This window comes from Rhinoderma darwinii, chromosome 1 (genome assembly GCF_050947455.1).
Source record: "Rhinoderma darwinii isolate aRhiDar2 chromosome 1, aRhiDar2.hap1, whole genome shotgun sequence".
Classification (NCBI taxonomy): domain Eukaryota; kingdom Metazoa; phylum Chordata; class Amphibia; order Anura; family Rhinodermatidae; genus Rhinoderma; species Rhinoderma darwinii.
This window is the reverse complement of record NC_134687.1, coordinates 340,168,798-340,187,177: the sequence shown is the minus strand read 5'-3', so window position 1 is coordinate 340,187,177 and position 18,380 is coordinate 340,168,798. Positions and strand designations below refer to the sequence as shown.

The 18,380-nt window shown below is 42.8% G+C and overlaps 1 protein-coding gene across 1 annotated transcript; it reads left to right on the top strand.

Moving 5' to 3' along the window:
- The first annotated feature begins 472 nt into the window (after positions 1 to 472).
- On the top strand, positions 473 to 13,114 carry RPS6 (ribosomal protein S6). The gene is made up of 6 exons (XM_075825822.1): positions 473 to 580; positions 1,235 to 1,366; positions 1,452 to 1,662; positions 9,561 to 9,707; positions 12,673 to 12,830; positions 12,983 to 13,114. The coding sequence occupies exons 1-6, from the start codon at positions 575 to 577 to the stop codon at positions 13,076 to 13,078; spliced, it is 750 nt and encodes a 249-aa protein (XP_075681937.1). The 5' UTR covers positions 473 to 574; the 3' UTR covers positions 13,079 to 13,114.
- The last annotated feature ends 5,266 nt before the right edge of the window (positions 13,115 to 18,380 follow it).

The window sequence follows — 18,380 nt, the reverse complement described above, 5'->3', positions numbered from 1 at the left end:
ATAGAACAATGACTAAATTGCTGTGTTTTTTTATGTCCCCCCCAAAAAAAGTAAATAAAAGTTAATAAAAATTTTTTATATACCCCAAAACAGTGCCATTGAATAATACAACTCATCCCGCAAAAAACAAGTCCTCATACAGCCATAAAAATCTTATATCTTTTTGAATGTGACGATAGAAAAACTAAAAAAATGTCTTGGTCATTAGGGCCCAGAATGCAAGCAGGGGGAAGGGGTTAATATTAAACTGGTTATTTTTCTTGCTCTTTATATGTTTTATTTTATTGTGTCGCAAAGAAGAAAACAAATCACAGATCAAACAATTGACTTACTGTGATATAATAATTATAAAGCACGAAAATATCAATTAGTAGTGAATAAACTATAATAATCATCACCACCAAGTCATTGGAAGCTGACATACTAACCTCCCACCACCAGATGGCGCGAGCGCTGCTAGACACTATTTTCTCGTAACGTTAAGACAATCTTTTCCCCCCACCTTATGTGAGGTCACCGCACGGAAGCTCGGCCTCTTTCCGGCAGGGAACCTCAGGCAAACTGGTCGGCGGCCATGAAGGTGAGCCGAGAAATGAACCACTAAACGGAGTCTTGTAAAGCTCTATCTACGGAAACACCTCCCGGGCAGTATAGTATGGAGCGTGAGGAAGCCGGCTGTGTGCGATGACGGTGTTTTCATGGTTGTCAGGGGGCCAGATGGCAGCGGATTGCCGGTAGGCTGTGTGCAGGGGGAGAGACATGGCGGCTGCCTATACGTGGTGCATACAGTTGTGTTCTCTAGTAGTGACTACAATCCGTGCCTGGTGCTCCGTACGTGCTGCTCCGGGCCCTGCTGTCGTGTATGGCAGTGGTGGTAGCGGCTATGTATACAGGCCTTGTTTAGCGCAGCCGCAACGTAAATAACGGTGAATGGTAACTAATAGGTGCGTCACTTGCCGGCTCTATGCTGGCTTCCTGTTGTAGGCCGCTGCTTCCATGCTGTAGTATGGTCGTCACCTGCTGCTAGTGGGAATAGAGTTCCAACTCCTTGGTGAAACCTGCGTAGTTGCTGCAAACCTGTAGAGCTCTCACTTGTCATGGCATCACTTAGTTGTGCCCACCTCACTTGATGTTATATCCTAGTAGTGGAGTTGGCAGTGGCAGGTTTTGTAATATGTTTCTATTGTGCTCTGTTTATAATGTTTGTTTTTTGTTTGTGTTTTTCCTTCTGCAGCTTAATATTTCTTTCCCAGCCACTGGCTGCCAGAAGCTCATTGAAGTGGATGATGAGCGCAAACTGCGGACTTTCTATGAAAAACGTATGGCCACAGAAGTCTCCGCTGAGCCTTTGGGTGAAGAATGGAAGGTATGGCGGTTTCTTTTGTGAGTGGTGTTGCAGTGTGGAGATTTGTGGTGCTATAAAGTGGATAATTTTCTGTATTCTTAAACAGGGATATGTTGTGCGCATCAGCGGAGGAAATGACAGGCAAGGATTCCCCATGAAACAGGGTGTCCTCACTCATGGCCGTGTCCGTCTTCTTCTCAGCAAGGGTCACTCCTGCTACCGCCCCAGGAGGACTGGCGAGCGCAAACGCAAGTCTGTGCGTGGTTGTATTGTGGATGCCAACTTGAGTGTGTTGAACTTGGTTATTGTCAGGAAAGGTGAGTTGTGGTTGGAATTTCTAAAAGCCTGCTGTAAAGTCACTTTGAATGGGTTTTTGTAAAGTTCCTGTGGTACGGGCATCTCAGGGATGCTACCTTGTGCTATTCTGAAGTGGGTTATGCACAGACTTCTGCTATACGGTCCGGACACAATCCTAAAGTCTGACGACTACTGTTGGGAACACAATGAGTGGCTTTAGCAGTTATCCAATTACTTCATTTTAGCAAGTCGGGAGAAGCATGGCAGAAGTAATAAATTCAATCCGAGCGTATTCAAATGTATATGGACGAAGTCTTGTTCCAACTGTTCATGTTGCCAGAAGGTGGTACCTGTGACATAACTGGAGCAGAGTCTTGCCCAAATGTTGATTCTTCCTGAGAATCTCGCTGACTTTAAAAGGGTATTCCTAGAATCTACTATTTTCACTTACACAGGTGATTGTTTAAAGAGGCTCTGTCACCAGATTGTGCAACCCCTATCTGCTATTGCAGCAGATAGGCGCTGCAATGTAGATTACAGTAACGTTTTTATTTTTAAAAAACGAGCATTTTTGGCCAAGTTATGACCATTTTTGTAGTTATGCAAATGAGGCTTGCAAAAGTCCAAGTGGGTGTGTTTAAAAGTAAAAGTCCAAGTGGGCGTGTATTATGTGCGTACATCGGGGCGTTTTTAATACTTTTACTAGCTGGCCGTTCTGATGAGAAGTATCATCCACTTCTCTTCAGAACGCCCAGCTTCTGACAGTGTAGATCTGTGACGTCACTGACAGTGTAGATCTGTGACGTCACTCACAGGTCCTGCATCGTGTCGGCACCAGAGGCTACAGTTGATTCTGCAGCAGCATCAGCGTTTGCAGGTAAGATCGACTTACCTGCAAACGCTGATGCTGCTGCAGAATCAACTGTAGCCTCTGGTGCCGATGTGGCCGTCACGATGCAGGACCTGTGAGTGACGTCACAGATCTGCACTGCCAGAAGCTGGGCGTTCTGAAGAGAAGAGGATGTTACTTCTCTTCAGAGCGCCCAGCTAGTGAAAGTATTAAAAACGCCCCGATGTACGCACATAATACACGCCCACTTGGACTTTTACTTTTAAACACACCCACTTGGACTTTTGCAAGCCTCATTTGCATAACTACAAAAATGGTCATAACTTGGCCAAAAATGCTCGTTTTTTAAAAATAAAAACGTTACTGTAATCTACATTGCAGCGCCTATCTGCTGCAATAGCAGATAGGGGTTGCAAAATCTGGTGACAGCCTCTTTAATCACTAGGGGCCCCACCGCTGGAAACCCCTGATTTTGAGAACAGGGGGTCCCTGAACCCTGTGTTCCTCCTCACTGCGGGACGTGTAGTGAGTTTGAATGGCCAGGCAGCTCCATTCAGTGTCTGAGAATGACGTAAATAGCGGAGTGCTGTTCCCGGCTGTGTATCAGTCATATAGACTTTGAATGGAGCAGTAGTGCACATGATTAACTGGAGTGGCAGTCGATGTCCTCCATACAGTGTGTTCTCTGGATCGATGGAGTTCCCAGTGGTGGGGCCCCTAGCGATTGGACAATTATCGCCTATCCTGTGGCTAGATCATAATTTTTTCTGTTACATGCACATGGATATAAGTATCAACTCCCAAAGTACTTTGAAAAATATGTAATCTAGTCAGTTGTGTTAGTGACTCATTCCTGGTATATATCGAAGTCTTTTTACCTGTAAAGTTGTCTGCTGTCTGTAACGTGTTTGATGCAATAAGTGGCAAATTCACCCGAAAATCTGCAACAAATACGCTGTGAGCATTTGCGCCCTATGACGTACTATTACGTCACAGCGTTGGCCTGTTAATGTGAAATGCCGTACTATTATGGCATCGCGATAAGAGGCTACTGTGTCTGCTGCCAGGACCGGAGCTAGCCTCCGATCTGGCCGATTAACCCCTTAGATGGAGCGCTCGAGTGCTGCATCTATGGGGTCACTAGCAGATCGGAACCCCGTAAAACAATCGTGGGGTTCAGATGGCTGCTTTGGCAACTGGAGGCCTATTAATGGCCTCCTGTCTGCCAAGTACGGTGGCCTGTTAGGCCCTGCCCAGAGGTGAGGCCTAGAAGGCCTCCAATCGCAAGAAGATGGGATAGGCTCCGAAGCGGAGGCCGCAGGTGTCAGCTGTATGTTAAAGCTGACACCCTGCTGCAACGACAGGGAACGGAGCTATCTCCCTGCCATTAACCACTTAGATGCCACGATCAAAAGCAATTGCGGCATCTTAGTGATGCCAATGGTTGCTATGGCAACCGAAGGCCTAACAATGGCCTCCTGGTCCCCTAACAATGGCCTCCTGGTCTGCCACATACGGAAGCCTATTAGGCCCTGCCCGGAGGTGGAGACTCATAGGCTTTCTGACAGTGAATGACGGACAGCTCTAATGCATTGCACTACATGATGAGGTGCAGGCCTTCAAATCCCCTAGTGGGACAAAGAAGCGTTAATAAAAATGTTGGTACAAAAGTATAAAAAGTTACAAGTTGAAAAAAATAAACTGCCTTTTTTTCCTATAAGATTTTTATTATGAGCAAAAAATGAACACGTAACAGACTTTTATTGTGCAAACGTTGCAAAACATAAACGATATAAATATGGTATCGCTGTAATCGTACCGACCCGTAGAAGAAAGTGAAATGGTCACTCACAGCCCACGGTGAACACGCATATAAAAAAAAAATAGAAAACATTGTTGGCTCTTGGTCACCTTGTTGCCGATAAAATGGAGTAAGTGGTCCAAAAAATTGTGTACCCCAAAATGGTAGCAATGAAAAATTACAGATTGTACGCAAGAAATAAGCGCTCTTACAGCTCCGTTGGGGAGAAAATAAAGTTCTGGCGCTCAGAATATGGCGCTGCAAAATGCTCAGTGTGTTCTAAAAGCGGATAAGATTGGCCACCATTTATGTGACCCTGGCTACATATCTGTGGATTATTTACCCCATTATTCTACTCTATTATGCCCTGATATACTCCACAGCTTACATATGTCCCCGTATTTTTTTCCTTCATTGTGAAACTAAGTTTTATTAGAAAAAAATATTTTCATTATCACGGCCTAATTACCCTAAATTCATCATAAAAAATGTGGGGTTAAAATGCTCACTACCCCTTGATAAATTCTTTGAGAGGTATAGTTTGCCAAATGGTGTCTTTTTGGGGTGTTTCCTTTTTGTTTTGGCGCCACAAGACCTTCAAACCTAACATGGTGCCTAAAATATGCTCTAAAAAAAGGAGGCCCCAAAATCCACTAGCTGCTCCTTTGCTTCTGAGGCCGGTGCTTCAGTCCATTACCACACTAGGGCCACATGTGGGATATTTCTAAGAACTGCAGAATCTGGGCAATAAATATTGAGTTGCATTTCTCTGGTAAAACTTTCTGTGTTGCAGAAAAAATGGATTAAATCCGATTTTCTACCAAAAAAAAATGAAGTTTGTAAATTTTGCCTCCACTTTGCTTTAATTCCTGTGAAATGCCTAAAGGGTTAAGAAACTTTCTAAATGCTGTTTTGATTACTTTGAGGGGTGCAGTTTTTAAAATTGGGTGATTTATAGGGGCTTCTAATATATAAGGCCCTCAAAGCCACTTAAGAACTGAACTGGCCCCTGTAAAAATAGCCTTTTGAAACTTGAAAATATGAGAAATTGCTGCTAAAGTTCTAAGCCTTGTGACGTCCTAGAAAAATAAAAGCATTTTGGTGTTTTTCAAAGAAGCACTGAGTGTATCGACCAAATTATACCACTAACTTAAAGTACAATGTGCCACGAGAAGGCAATTTCAGAATCTCTTGGATAGGTAAAAGCATTCCAAAGTTATTACCACATAGTGACACGTCAGATTTGAAAAATGGGGCTCTGTCCTGAACGTGCCAACTAGTTCACATGCTTAAGGGCTTAAAGGGGATGTCTAGTTTAAAAATCCTATTTTCAATATGACAGCCCTAAGGGTAAGGTCACACGGTGCGTCGTTGACGTGGTTTTGTTGCATTTGAAAACCGCATGCGATCAACTGTGCGTTTTTTGTCTCTGTAATGCTGCAGTTCTGTTGCGTTTATAAAGGAAATAATTGATGGACATTGTTTTCACCCGTGTTGAAGTTTGTTAGGTGCTTCCTGTATATAGTTCATTACATTGTATTGCAGAACTGTTAGCAAAAACGCAAGCAGTTCAGCAACAACTTTGGCAACGCGATCATTAACTGAATGCGGTGGGACATTATGAAGATGCAGTTAACTGCACAAAAAACACATTGTAATATAATAGCAGCAGTCTGTCCATAACAAACATTTCACCATTGATATCTATTGAAAAATGACTTGCTACAGTTTAAAAACGCAACATGGCCGCACCGTGTGGCCTTACCCTGAGTGTTTTAAATGCAGACAACCTGATGCAAATTTGTATCATTGCTTGTGGACATGTCCTATAATTCAACAATACTGGGATAAAAAAAAATTACACTATAAGGGCTCGTCCACACGCTGCAGAATTGCTGCGTTTTTCTTTCGGATGGAAAAAACGCAGCGGAATACAGTAGCAGCATACTGGATGAGATTTAACAAATCTTATCCACACGCTGCGTAAAAATTCTGAGCACCTAATGATGCTCTATGGGCTATTTGGATATTTTGACAAGGATATATATAACTTCAAAGGGAGCAGGTAAATTGTTACACATGATGGCTGTGGCTGGAGTAAAATCTATTCTACAAATGTGGTTACAAAAACATGCACCACCATTCAGAACGTTTTTGGACAAATTTACCTACATAGTCCAAATGGATTGGGCAGAAACCTTGAACTGAAAGGAGACCTCGTAGAATATTTTTTTTATTTTTATTTATTTTTTTGAAACCTGGGGTAGTTTCATCACAGTTCTCCCACAACGAATCAGAGGGAATTCGGGATAGCTTCCAGGCCACTGTCTGGTATCGAGAGGATATTGACAGGAACTCTGCCAATATAATTTCAAACGGGGAATGTCCAGCAAACACTGGGGGCAACAATGAACACACGTGGCCTGGATGATGGGATCGGGAGTCTCCTGCTAAAAATAACGAACATTCAAATTGGATTCTCTATCTGGGGGGGTACACAGACATTAAAGAGGCTCTCACCAGATTTTGCAACCCCTATCTCCTATTGCAGCAGATCGGCGCTGCAATGGAGATAAGAGTAAAGTTTTTTTTTTTTATGTACAAGTGGGCGTGTATTGTGTATGTACATCTGGGCGTTTTTTACTAGGTGGGCGTTGTGAATAGAAGTGTATGATGCTGACGAATCAGCATCATCCACTTCTCTTCGTTACCACCCAGCTTCTGGCAGTGCACAGACACACAGCGTGTTCGAGAGAGATCACGCTGTGACGTCACTTCCTGCCCCAGGTCCTGCATCGTGTCGGACGAGCGAGGACAAATCGGCACCAGGCGACAGAGGCTACAGTTGATTCTGCAGCAGCATCAGCGTTTGCAGGTAAGTCGATGTGTCCTCGCTCGTCCGACACGATGCAGGACCTGGGGCAGGAAGTGACGTCACAGCGTGATCTCTCTCGAACACGCTGTGTGTCTGTGCACTGCCAGAAGCTGGGCGTTGTGAAGAGAAGTGGATGATGCTGATTCGTCAGCATCATACACTTCTATTCACAATGCCCAGCTAGTAAAAGAAGTAAAAACGCCCAGATGTACACACAATACACGCCCACTTGGACATAACTTTAAACACGCCCAGTTGTACTTAAGAAAGCCTCATTTGCATAAATATAAAAATGCTCATAACTTGGCCAAAAATGCTCGTTTTTGAAAAAAAAAGACGTTACTCTTATCTACATTGCAGCGCCGATCTGCTGCAATAATAGGAGATGGGAGTTGCAAAATCTGGTGACAGATCCTCTTTAAGTAGACTGTCTTTGGGGGTGTGTGGAGCATGGCTGATTCTGACTGAACTCCTTATAGGAGCTACAGTTTAAGCTTGTTCAGGTTCTACTTTGAAACTTGAATTGATAACTGCCATTGGTTATTTTGTGCTGATAATGCATTTTCTGTATTATGCAACTTCTTGAAAAGATAATTGTAATCTTCAATTTGTAGACAAAGGTTTTTGAACCTTTTATTGTATTACATTGAGCCACATAGGCATGCTTGTATCGGAGTGTTTATACAAAGATATTAATTATTGCATTGTTTCCTGACAACTTGATTTTTTTTTATTTTTGAAAAGTGTATTTAGACCATTACAAATCTATTTTGGAAAAAAAAATGAATCCTATTTTCAAATAACCTCTTAGGGTATTCTGAATTGAGTAGAGTGCCTCATTTTTTTCCATTGTAGAAATGGCAGTATCTGCATGTGGATCTTGCAGCATACTTCGCCCTTTCAATTTTGTGAAATTTAGAAGAAACCTGACAGGGCTGAGTTGATGATCTGCAAGAATGCCTTCAAATCTACACGGTTCACATGCGTTGTACTGTACTTTTGTTGTGGAATGAAAGTGTAACAAATGGGCCAAGTATGCACGTTGCCTTAAAGAGAACATTTCACCTGCCCATACATGTGCAGCGTGTAATGGGCAGGGCTGCACAAACCCTTGGGCACTTTACATTTCTCTGTTCAGATATCGGTGCCGTTATATTTGGCGCCCGATATTTAAATAACCCCCTGAACGGTCAATGGGGTGTGTAATGGCAAGTGGCGTGTAACATGGCTGTGACACTATCCAGCCGGCTACAGACAGCGTCACAGCAAGAGCTGGAGAGGGCAGCGTGTGTGCGCGCACGCTCTCCAGCTCTCGGCAGACAAGTACAAGACTGATCTCTCGCAGGAGATCAGTCTTGTACTTGTCTGTGAACTGGCAAGGGGGCGTGTCTGCTACAGGCAGTGCAAGAGCTAAAGAGTTGTGCGTGCGCACACGCTCTCCTCTCTCCATCTCTTGCTTTGATGCTGTCTGTATCTGATTGGACAGTGTCACAGCCATGTTACAGGCCCCCTTGCCATTACATGCCCCATTGACTGTTCAGGGGGTTATTTAAACATTGGGTGCCAAATATAACGGCACCGATATCTAAATAACGGAGGGTAGAAGAAAAAAATGTAAAGTGCCCCAGGGTTTGTACAGCCCTGCCCATTACATGCTGCACGTGTATGGGCAGGTGAAAGGTTCTCTTTAAAATCCACTTTCCCTCCCCAGCCGCTAAGCTTTGCTCCAGATAGACACCTGCCAGTCAAGCACGTGCTGCGTTGCCTTTTAGTATACCGGATATGGGGACACCTGCAGAGATGACTGTGTCTAGATATATTGTGCTCTATAATTTATCCATTTTAGATGTATTGTGAAAGGGCTAATATCTGATCTTATGGCAGCTGCTGGAAAATGAAAGCGCACCTCCAGTTATAACAAATTATAGTGCAGGAGATTGAGATACAAAAAAAACCCAGATTATATTTGGTTATATTGGTGATAAACCAAAGCATGGACAATCCATGCTCCGGGTTTCACTCTAGACAGTAGGATGGGAGCCAGTAATGGAGGATTCTTTGGTGCGGAAGACAGAATCCTAGTTAGCAGAGTAAGCTATATTCATGCTGTGCAGATCAGATCTCTGAAAGCAGTTTCTGTAATACCATGGCACCTGTCATGGGGAAGTTGAGGAGAAATGAGTTTATTCCCAAGACCATCTGTTTTAGGCACTAAATTGCGCACGCTTCATGCCCTGGTCACTGTTCTATCATTATGCTGTGGTACGTCTGCTGCACTCCATTTAACCTCTTCCTCACAGCAATACCTTCTAGTAGCTAAGCGCTGTCATGAAACTGTTGTCTTTGTAAGATTCACCTTGGTGTAAATATTGAATTTTTGCTTTATTTTTAGGTGAGAAAGATATTCCCGGCCTTACTGACAACACCGTTCCTCGTCGCCTCGGTCCAAAAAGGGCGAGCAGAATCCGCAAGCTCTTCAACCTGTCTAAAGAAGATGATGTACGCCAGTATGTAGTCAGGAAGCCTCTTTCTAAGGATGGTAAATATTTCATGTGTACTTTACTTACCTTCCAGGCATAGTGAAAATTGGTGCTGATAAATGTAGTACCTTCTTGAATGGTTTATATCATGACCTGTGAAGGATTCTACATCATGCACACCAGATTGCAATGAAAACTAATAGGCCTGGCCAAATCTTAGCCAGGTCTAGGAGCCAGCAACCTCACAATGCAATTGGGAATGTGCAAACTTGCTTTACATGTCATTTTAGGTTTTGCTCCCCTTGGTAGTTCTAGTAGTGCTCTACCTCCTAGTAATAAAGGCAAACTTGCACTACGGCAGTAATGGTGCAACATAGTAAATTTGGTAATTTTTCTTGTATTAACATGGTTTTGCCATTGTACATTAAAGGCAACCGGTCAGCCGTTTTGACCCTAAACCGATATAATAGGGGCTAGAGAGACCTTTCACAATATTAGTGCGCAGCAGTAGTAGTAAAGCATACCTTAGAAACCAGTTCACTCCTGTGCCATATTCAGATTACTCGAACGCCAGGCTTCCACGGGTCAGATACGCTGCTTGAAAACTGCAGCGTATCAGACCTGGAACCCACAGCACCTTCAGTGCGGTTTTTCGGACAATGTTATGTTGCAGCTTTTTTAACGTCATTTCTGCTGCGGAAAAAAAAAAGTTCATACTTACCCTCTTCTCTGTGCATAGTTTGGCCTCCTCAGATGACACTGCAGCCTGTGATTGGCTGCAGTGGTCACATGGGATGCAATGTCATCCCAGAAGGCCGGACTGCAGGAAGGAGTTCTGGGTGAGTGATTTTTTTAAAATTTTTTTATTTATTCCTCAGTTGCGATATTTGCGGCGGAATCGCTGCGATTCTGCCGCAAAAGTCGCAACAGAAAAGTAACGAAAACACAGCATAAATTGACATGCTGCAGATTTAGATTCCTCACTGCAGGTCAATTAGTTTATGCTGCGTTTTTTTTTCCGCAAGTTGGGCATGAGATTTTTTTTAAAGGGTAACTAAAGGTTCAACAAACTTCTGACATGTCATAAGTTTTATTTGGTGGTGGTCCGAGCACTGAGACCCCCAGCAATTGCTAAAACAAAGTGGCAGAAGTGCTCTTGTGAGCTCTGAGCCGCTTCGTTTGTGTTTTTCTGGAAATCAATGTAGCGGTGTACTGGCTCAATAGAAAGTCTGAGCCCGTACACCGCTACATTGGCCTTCTGGAAAAAGCCGAACAGAAACAAAGCGGCTCAGCGCTCACACGAGCACTTCTGACACTTTGTTTTAGCGATTAGTGGGGGGTCTCAGTGCTCGGACCCCCACCAATCAAAACTTCTGGCATGGCACTATGACGTGTCAGAAGTTTGAACGTTTAGTTAGACTTTAATCATCCACTTTGCTGCTACGGTAAATGCTGCAGAATTTCGGCACAAAATTATTTTGCGGAAGTTCTGCAGCGTTTATGCTACGTGGGAACCCAGCCTTCATGTCTGCTGTGCGTTTCTTTAGCTGGCAAGTGTTCTCAATGGCAATCGGGGCTTAAACTATATATTTTTGCAGGGAACAGTGGATGATGCAGGGGGCGTCTGATGTCAATCAAGCCTAGATAGGAGGGGTTGCGGCTGGGACACAGTGTTCCCTGGGCATTTCTTCAGTATGCAAGTATCCTGAGTTATTTGTATATAGTGCAGAAGTTAACTTTTTATTTTTTTTACTAAAGTATGCTTTATTACTTCTGTTATACACAAGGATCTATTCTGAATGTCTCTTTTAGTCCCTATTATCTTTTTAGGGTTGTCAAAACTGATGACTGGTTGCCTTTAGCTGGCTGGTTCTGCGGCGCCATTAGACCATGTGAATATAGCAGAAATTGCTGTCTGCTGGCAGGAAACTACAAGCTGCTGTATGTAGCCCTGGTGCTGCTTTTTTATGGCGGCTTCTGTCAATAGAAATGTTCCGGAAAGCCCCTTTCGTAGGCTAGCTGCAGGCAGGGGATGTGGTAATAAAAAGCAAGTATACTCAACTGGTAAATCCCCCGGTGCTTACTTGTAAATAACTGGATGATCTGTTCCATCCATGTGACCGCTGCAGTTAATCACTGGTCTTGGCGCTGATGCACTCTTCTTACCAGCAGAGCTCTAGTGATTGGCTGCAGCAGTCATATGGATGGAACGGGATGTTATCACAGACAAGTATTTACCAGGTGAGTATACTTTTGTTTTATCACACTACCCTGCCTGCAGCCAGTCTTTTAAGGACTAGTTCACATAGTTTTTTGCAGGCAGAACAATCTGTCTAAATTTTCATCGGGAATTTTGAGGCAGATTTTGCCCTGCCTGCACTTCCTTTGCAGCGTTTCGTCCGCAGCCATTGGGCAAAAACAGCCGCAAAAAAAACCTGCTTTTTCTGCCTCCCATTGATTTCAATGTGAGTTCAGACACTGAACTGCAGGGTTTTTTCTTTTTTGGGGTTTCTTTCCCCGCTGGAAAAAAAATCCTGTTGGGCAGTTTTTTTGGCGTGGTATCGGCATCAAAAACAGTGCCAAAAAACGGAACCAGCCCATAATGTTTCCTTAAACACCTTTCTGAAACTTATTACTGAAATTGGGATCAAAAGGATTTCTTCTCACTGCAGGGCCACAATTAATGATACAAGCCATCATGTTATGAGGGAGGTTGCACAGCTGCAAAATGCTGACTGACCTCTTCACACATCTACCACTCAGGAGGGGGGGTGACTGCTTCGTATTCTAATTGCACAGAGATACGGGGCCTGTCACATATCTTAAGTTGAAGTAGGTCAGAGACATGAATTTCCTGATTATCAAATAATTTTGAACACGGGAGTATAAAAATGTTAAGCTGTACTAAGCAATGTATTCAGCAGTGCCGTTCCGTTTTTGCACTTGGGCAAATAATTTTGGCCTGTGTTGCATAAGTAGGCAAACGCCTCACACATTGTGTGATAACCTGGTTTATTTTAACAGGCAAGAAGGCCAGAACCAAGGCCCCCAAGATCCAGCGTCTTGTGACCCCTAGAGTTCTTCAGCACAAGCGTAGGCGTATCGCCCTGAAGAAGCAGCGTACTCAGAAGAACAAGGAGGAGGCGGCAGAATATGCCAAGCTGTTGGCTAAGAGAACAAAGGTATGATCACTATTTAAAGTACACTGAAGTCTCCCCAGACATTAGGTATTGCATAAGGGTCTCCATTAGCGATAATATTTGGAATTTTAGACTAATTGTTTCCCTGAAGTACATCTTTAGTATAAATAAGATAAAATAAAATTCTATTTTAGGAAGCCAAGGAGAAGCGCCAGGAGCAGATCGCCAAGAGACGTAGACTTTCATCTCTGAGAGCCTCCACGTCCAAGTCTGAATCCAGCCAGAAGTAAACCCTCAAGGTTTAAATAAAGACCGTTTCTTGTAAATGACTAGTGTGTATTTTTTTTTTTTAAACTATATACTTGCCAATGTTTGAACATTAATAATTTTTAAGCTGCATTATTGTAATATAAAACCAAATTAATGTATGCAATTCCTTTTCCTTCCCTTCCAAAAATTCAAACTGAGTTATAAGAGGAAAAAATGCATGGGATGGTGTACATAAAAATGGTAATTATTGGTATAGGATTCATTTATGGCTTTTATGTTCTATTGCTTCTATAGCACCAGCATATTCCTGTCCTGCAAAAAAAAAAATGTACATCACCCACTGTCCACAGTAGGGCTCACAATCTAAATTCCCTATCTTTTGAGTGTGGGAGGAAACTCCTGGCACACAGGGAGATCTTCTAAACACTGTGCCCTTGGTCGGATTCAAACCCATGGCTCCAGTGGTGCAAGGCTCTGCTTAATGTAATGGTAATCTATCCACAATGAGTTTGATAAAAATCTACAAAAAATGTAATCTGATCCGGAGGCATTTTTAATACGAAAAGCCTTTACCAGTCCTTGCCCATGGTGACTGAAATATGGACCTGCATTCCAGCTGTGTGCATGAAGTTTTCTGGGCAAATTATATGGTAATCTGATTCATACTACATAGTAAAGTCTTAGAAACAACAAAAATGTGTACCAATAGAAAAAAATTGCTGTTGAGGAGGACATTTTATTTGGAAGGACTAAAATGTGCATAGGAAAGTGATGAATGAGTACAGGGAAAATACATAATTCTGCTTGTCTGGAAGTGGCCTTTGGGTGCTAGTGAACATTTCAATGGTTCTCAATAGAACCTTTTCTTGTAGCAAAGATACCCATACAAGCTCTACAATGTGTTGCTCATGGAGCTTCAGTGCAACATGACTGGATAACGAGCATCATTCCATAGACGTTCGTGTTGGTAGATATAGTTGAAAGGGTGGGTATTGTTGGTGGTTGAGCTTTAACCTGTAGGTTAGTCCAGAACTGCTTTAACGCTCAGTGACTTACTATTCCGTCATGGAAACCATCCCGTTCACGCTCCATGACGGAATAGTACGTCACGGGAGTAACGGCCGTATTCCCGACACATACAGGAGCTGTGACCGCTGCTGTCTCGTTCAACAGTTAATGCTCTCCTATAGAGGGGACCGATCGATGTGTCCGCGCTGATTAACCCCTTAAAAGCCGCATTCAATAGCGTTCACTGCTTCTTAGGGGTTAAACCACCATTGACTGCCCGCTTCATGATAGCGGGTGGCTATGGCATCCGGTTATGCCATCTACGGAAGCCTAGTGGGTCCTGACAGTCACTTCACCTCCCAAAAAATTGAATAAAAAGATCAAAGTCGCGTGTACCTAAAAATGGTCCTGATCGAAACTACAGTTCGTTACGCAAAGAAGTCCTCTGCTGGTCCTCCTCGGCTTCCTGTCAGTGTGACTGTTGCATCACAATGACAGTTGGAATACATGACACTACGTACGTAGTGTCATGTGTTCCAGCAGCAATCAGAGCTGCAAGTCTGTGTCCCCTAGTGGGATAAGTGAAAAAAGTAAAAGTGTAAAAATAAAAGTTATAAGTGATAAAAACAAGAACTGCTTTTGTTCCTATAATAAGTCTTTTATTATAGGAAAAAAATAAACACGTAAAAAAAGTACACAATTTGGTATCACCGCGTTCGTAACGACCCCAACTATAAAACTCTAATAATTTTCCCGCACAGTGAACACCGCAAAAAAAATAAACTAAAAACAATGCCAGAATCACTTTTTTTGGTCACCACCCCTCCCAAAATATACAATAAGTGATCAAAAAGTTGCATGTACGCCAAAATAGTACAGATACAAACTACAACCCGTCCCGCAAAAAACAAGCCCTTACACAGCTTTTTTTGACTGAAAATTAAAAAACTTATGGCTCTCAGAATATGGTGACACAAAAAAATAAATTATTTTCTAAATAAGTTATTTTATTGCGCAAACGCTGCAAAACAAAAAAAAACAACTATATGCATATGGTATCGCTGTAATCGTACCGACCCGCAGAATAAAATATAATGGTCATAGCCCAGGGTGAACGCTGTAAAAAATAAATGAAAATCATTGTCAGAATTGATGGTTTTTGGTCACCTGGCTTGGCGAAAAATGGAATAAAAAGTGATCAACAAAATCGCATGTACCCCAAAATGGTACCAATGAAATCTACAGATTGTCCCAAAGAATAAGCCCTCACACGGCTCCGGTGGTGAAAAAAATAAAAGGTCTGGCTCCCAGAATATGGCGATGCAAAATGTGCAGTGTTCCAAAAGCGGATAAGATCAGGCGCCATTTATTATATAAGTGCAACACTGGCCACATATCTGGATTATTATTTATTTCCCGCATTATTATACCCTCTTTTTATGCCCCTGATGTACTCTGCCCAGCCTACATGTACCCCCACAATATAAACTGAAATCCCAGCAAAATGCCAGAGCTACCACCAAGCAAAATCTGCGCTCCAAATGGCGTCCCTCCCGTCTGAGCCCTACAGCGTGCCCAAGCAGCCGTTTACGTCCACCGATATGGCATCGCCATACCCGGGAGAACCCGGTTAAAATTTTGAGGTATTTGTGGCACAAACTGGGCACAAAATATAGTGCACTAAAATGGCACATCAGTGGAAAATTTTAATTCTCACTCTGCACCATCCGCTGCGCATTAAACCCTTCGCGCACCATGACTTAATAGCATGTCGTGGTGTGGGGGGGTGACATGGAGCGTCTCACGCACTGAGCCTGCGCCATACGCTGCGGGTGTCAGCTGTGTATTACAGCTGATACCCGGGACTAACGGACAGAAACAGCAAACACGCTGTTACAGGAGCCTGTAAAAATGACAATATACTGCAATACATTAGTATTGCAGTGTATTCTACCAGTGATCTAACGGTTCAAGTCTCCTAGGGGGACTAATAATATGTGTAAAAACAAAAGTAAATAGTTATTATTAGTGGAAAGAATTAAATAAATATTTAAAGTCCAAAAATAAACCCTTTTCACATTTTTTTTCTCTAAAGTAATGTAAAAAAAAAAAAAAACCACAAAATTGGTATCGCTGTGTCCGTAAAAGTCCGAGCTATTACAATATACCATTATTGAACTCGCATGGTGAACTCCGTGATAAATAAAGATTTTTAAACGGCAGTCAGTTTTTTACTGGTTTGGTACCACAAGACCTCTTCAAACCTGACATGGTGCCTAAAATATATTCTAAAAAAAGGAGGCCCCAAAATCCACTAGGTGCTTCTTTGCTTCTGAGGCATGTGTTTCAGTCCATTACCGCACTAGGACCACATGTGGGATATTTCTAAAAACTGCAGAATCTGGGCAATAAATATTGAGTTGCATTTCTTGGGTAAAACCTTCTGTGTTACAAATGAATTTTTGAAAAAAAATATGAAATTTGTAAATTTCACCTCTACTTTGCTTTGATTCCTGTGAAACACCTAAAGGGTTAAAACACTTTCTGAATGCTGTTTTGAATACTTTGAGGGGTGCAGTTTTCAAAATGGGGTGACTTATGGGGACTTTCTAATATATAGGGCCCTCAAAGCCACTTGAGAACTGAACTGGTCCCTGAAAAAATAGGCTTTTGACATTTTCTTGAAAATATGAGAAATTGCTGCTAAAGTTCTAAGCCTTGTAACGGCCTAGAAAAATAAAAATGTTCAAAAAACGATGCAAACATAAAGTAGACCTATGGGAAATATAAACTAGTAAGTATTTTGTGTGGTATTACTATCTGTTTTACAAGTGCTAATTTTCTCTAAATCTTGGTGTTTTTTACAAATAAATATTGAATTTATCGACCAAATTTTTTCCCTAACAAAATACAATATGTCACGAGAAAACAATCTCAGAATCACTTGGATAGGCAAAAGCATTCCGGAGTTATTACCACATAAAGTGACATGTCAGATTTGAAAAATCTGCTTCGTCCTGAAGGCCAAAACAGGCTCAGTCCTGAAGGGGTAAATGGAAATATAAACAAGTTCTGGCTCTTAGGGCAGATTCAGACGAACATTGCGTTTTTGCGCGCGCAAAAACCACTTGACAGCTGCGTGTGTCATCCGTGTATGATGCGCGGCTGCGTGATTTTCGCGCAGCCGCTATCATAGAGATGAAGCTAGTCGACGCCCGTCACTGTCCAAGGTGCTGAAAGAGCTAACTGATCGGCAGTAACTCTTTCAGCACCCTCGACAGTGAATGGCGAACACAACATCGAGAAACCTGTTAAAAAAAAAAAAAGAAAAAGTTCGTACTTACCGAGAACTTCCCTCCCGGCCGTTGCCTTGGTGACGCGCCTCTCTTGACATCGGGCCCCACCTCCCTGGGTGACGCGGCAGTCCATGTGACAGCTGCAGCCTGTGCTTGGCTAGAGCTGTCACTTGGACTGAATTGTCATCCGGGGAGGTCAGACTGGAGGAAGAAGCTGTGAGTTATCGGTAAGTCAGAACTTGTTTTTTTTTTTACAGGTTCATGTATATTGGGATCTGAAGTCACTGTCCATGGTGCTGAAACAGTTTAACTCTTTCAGCACCCTGGACAGTGACTCCTGACATCGCGTACCAGAAATTTTTTGGCCGGGTTCGGCCAAAACGAGTTTGGCCGAACCCGGTGAAGTTCGGTTCGGTTGTCCGAGTTCGCTCATCTCAAAGACACTCCGTTTGGATGCTTGGAAACAGAAAAGCACGTGGTGCTTTTCTGTTTACATTCATCCTTTTGACAGCTGGTGTGCTGTTTCAGTCGGTTCGCACGGAAGTGCTTCCGTGCGACCTGCGTGGCTTTCACGCACCCATTGACTTCAATGGGTGCGTGATGCGTGAAATACGCAGAGATATTGAGCATGTCGCGCTTTTTGCGCAGCTGACAAATGCGCAAAAAGCACGGACTGTCTGTACTGCCCCATAGACTTGTATTGGTCTGCGTGGCGCGTGAAAACCACGTGGCCCGCACGGACCCAATACACGCTCGTGTGAATCCCCCCTCAGAATAAGGTAAAACAAAAAGTAAATGATTTTTAATAAAGTATTTTATTGTGCAAACGCCATAAGACATAAAAAAACATATGGTATTGCCATAATCGTATCGCCCCGCAGAATAAAGTGAATGTCATTTATAGCGCACGGTGAACGCTGGACAAAAAAAAAAAACAGCAATTCTACTGTCACCACGCCTCTTAAAAATAGAACAAAAACTGATCAAAAAGCCGCATGAAAATTACAATGAATTCCTC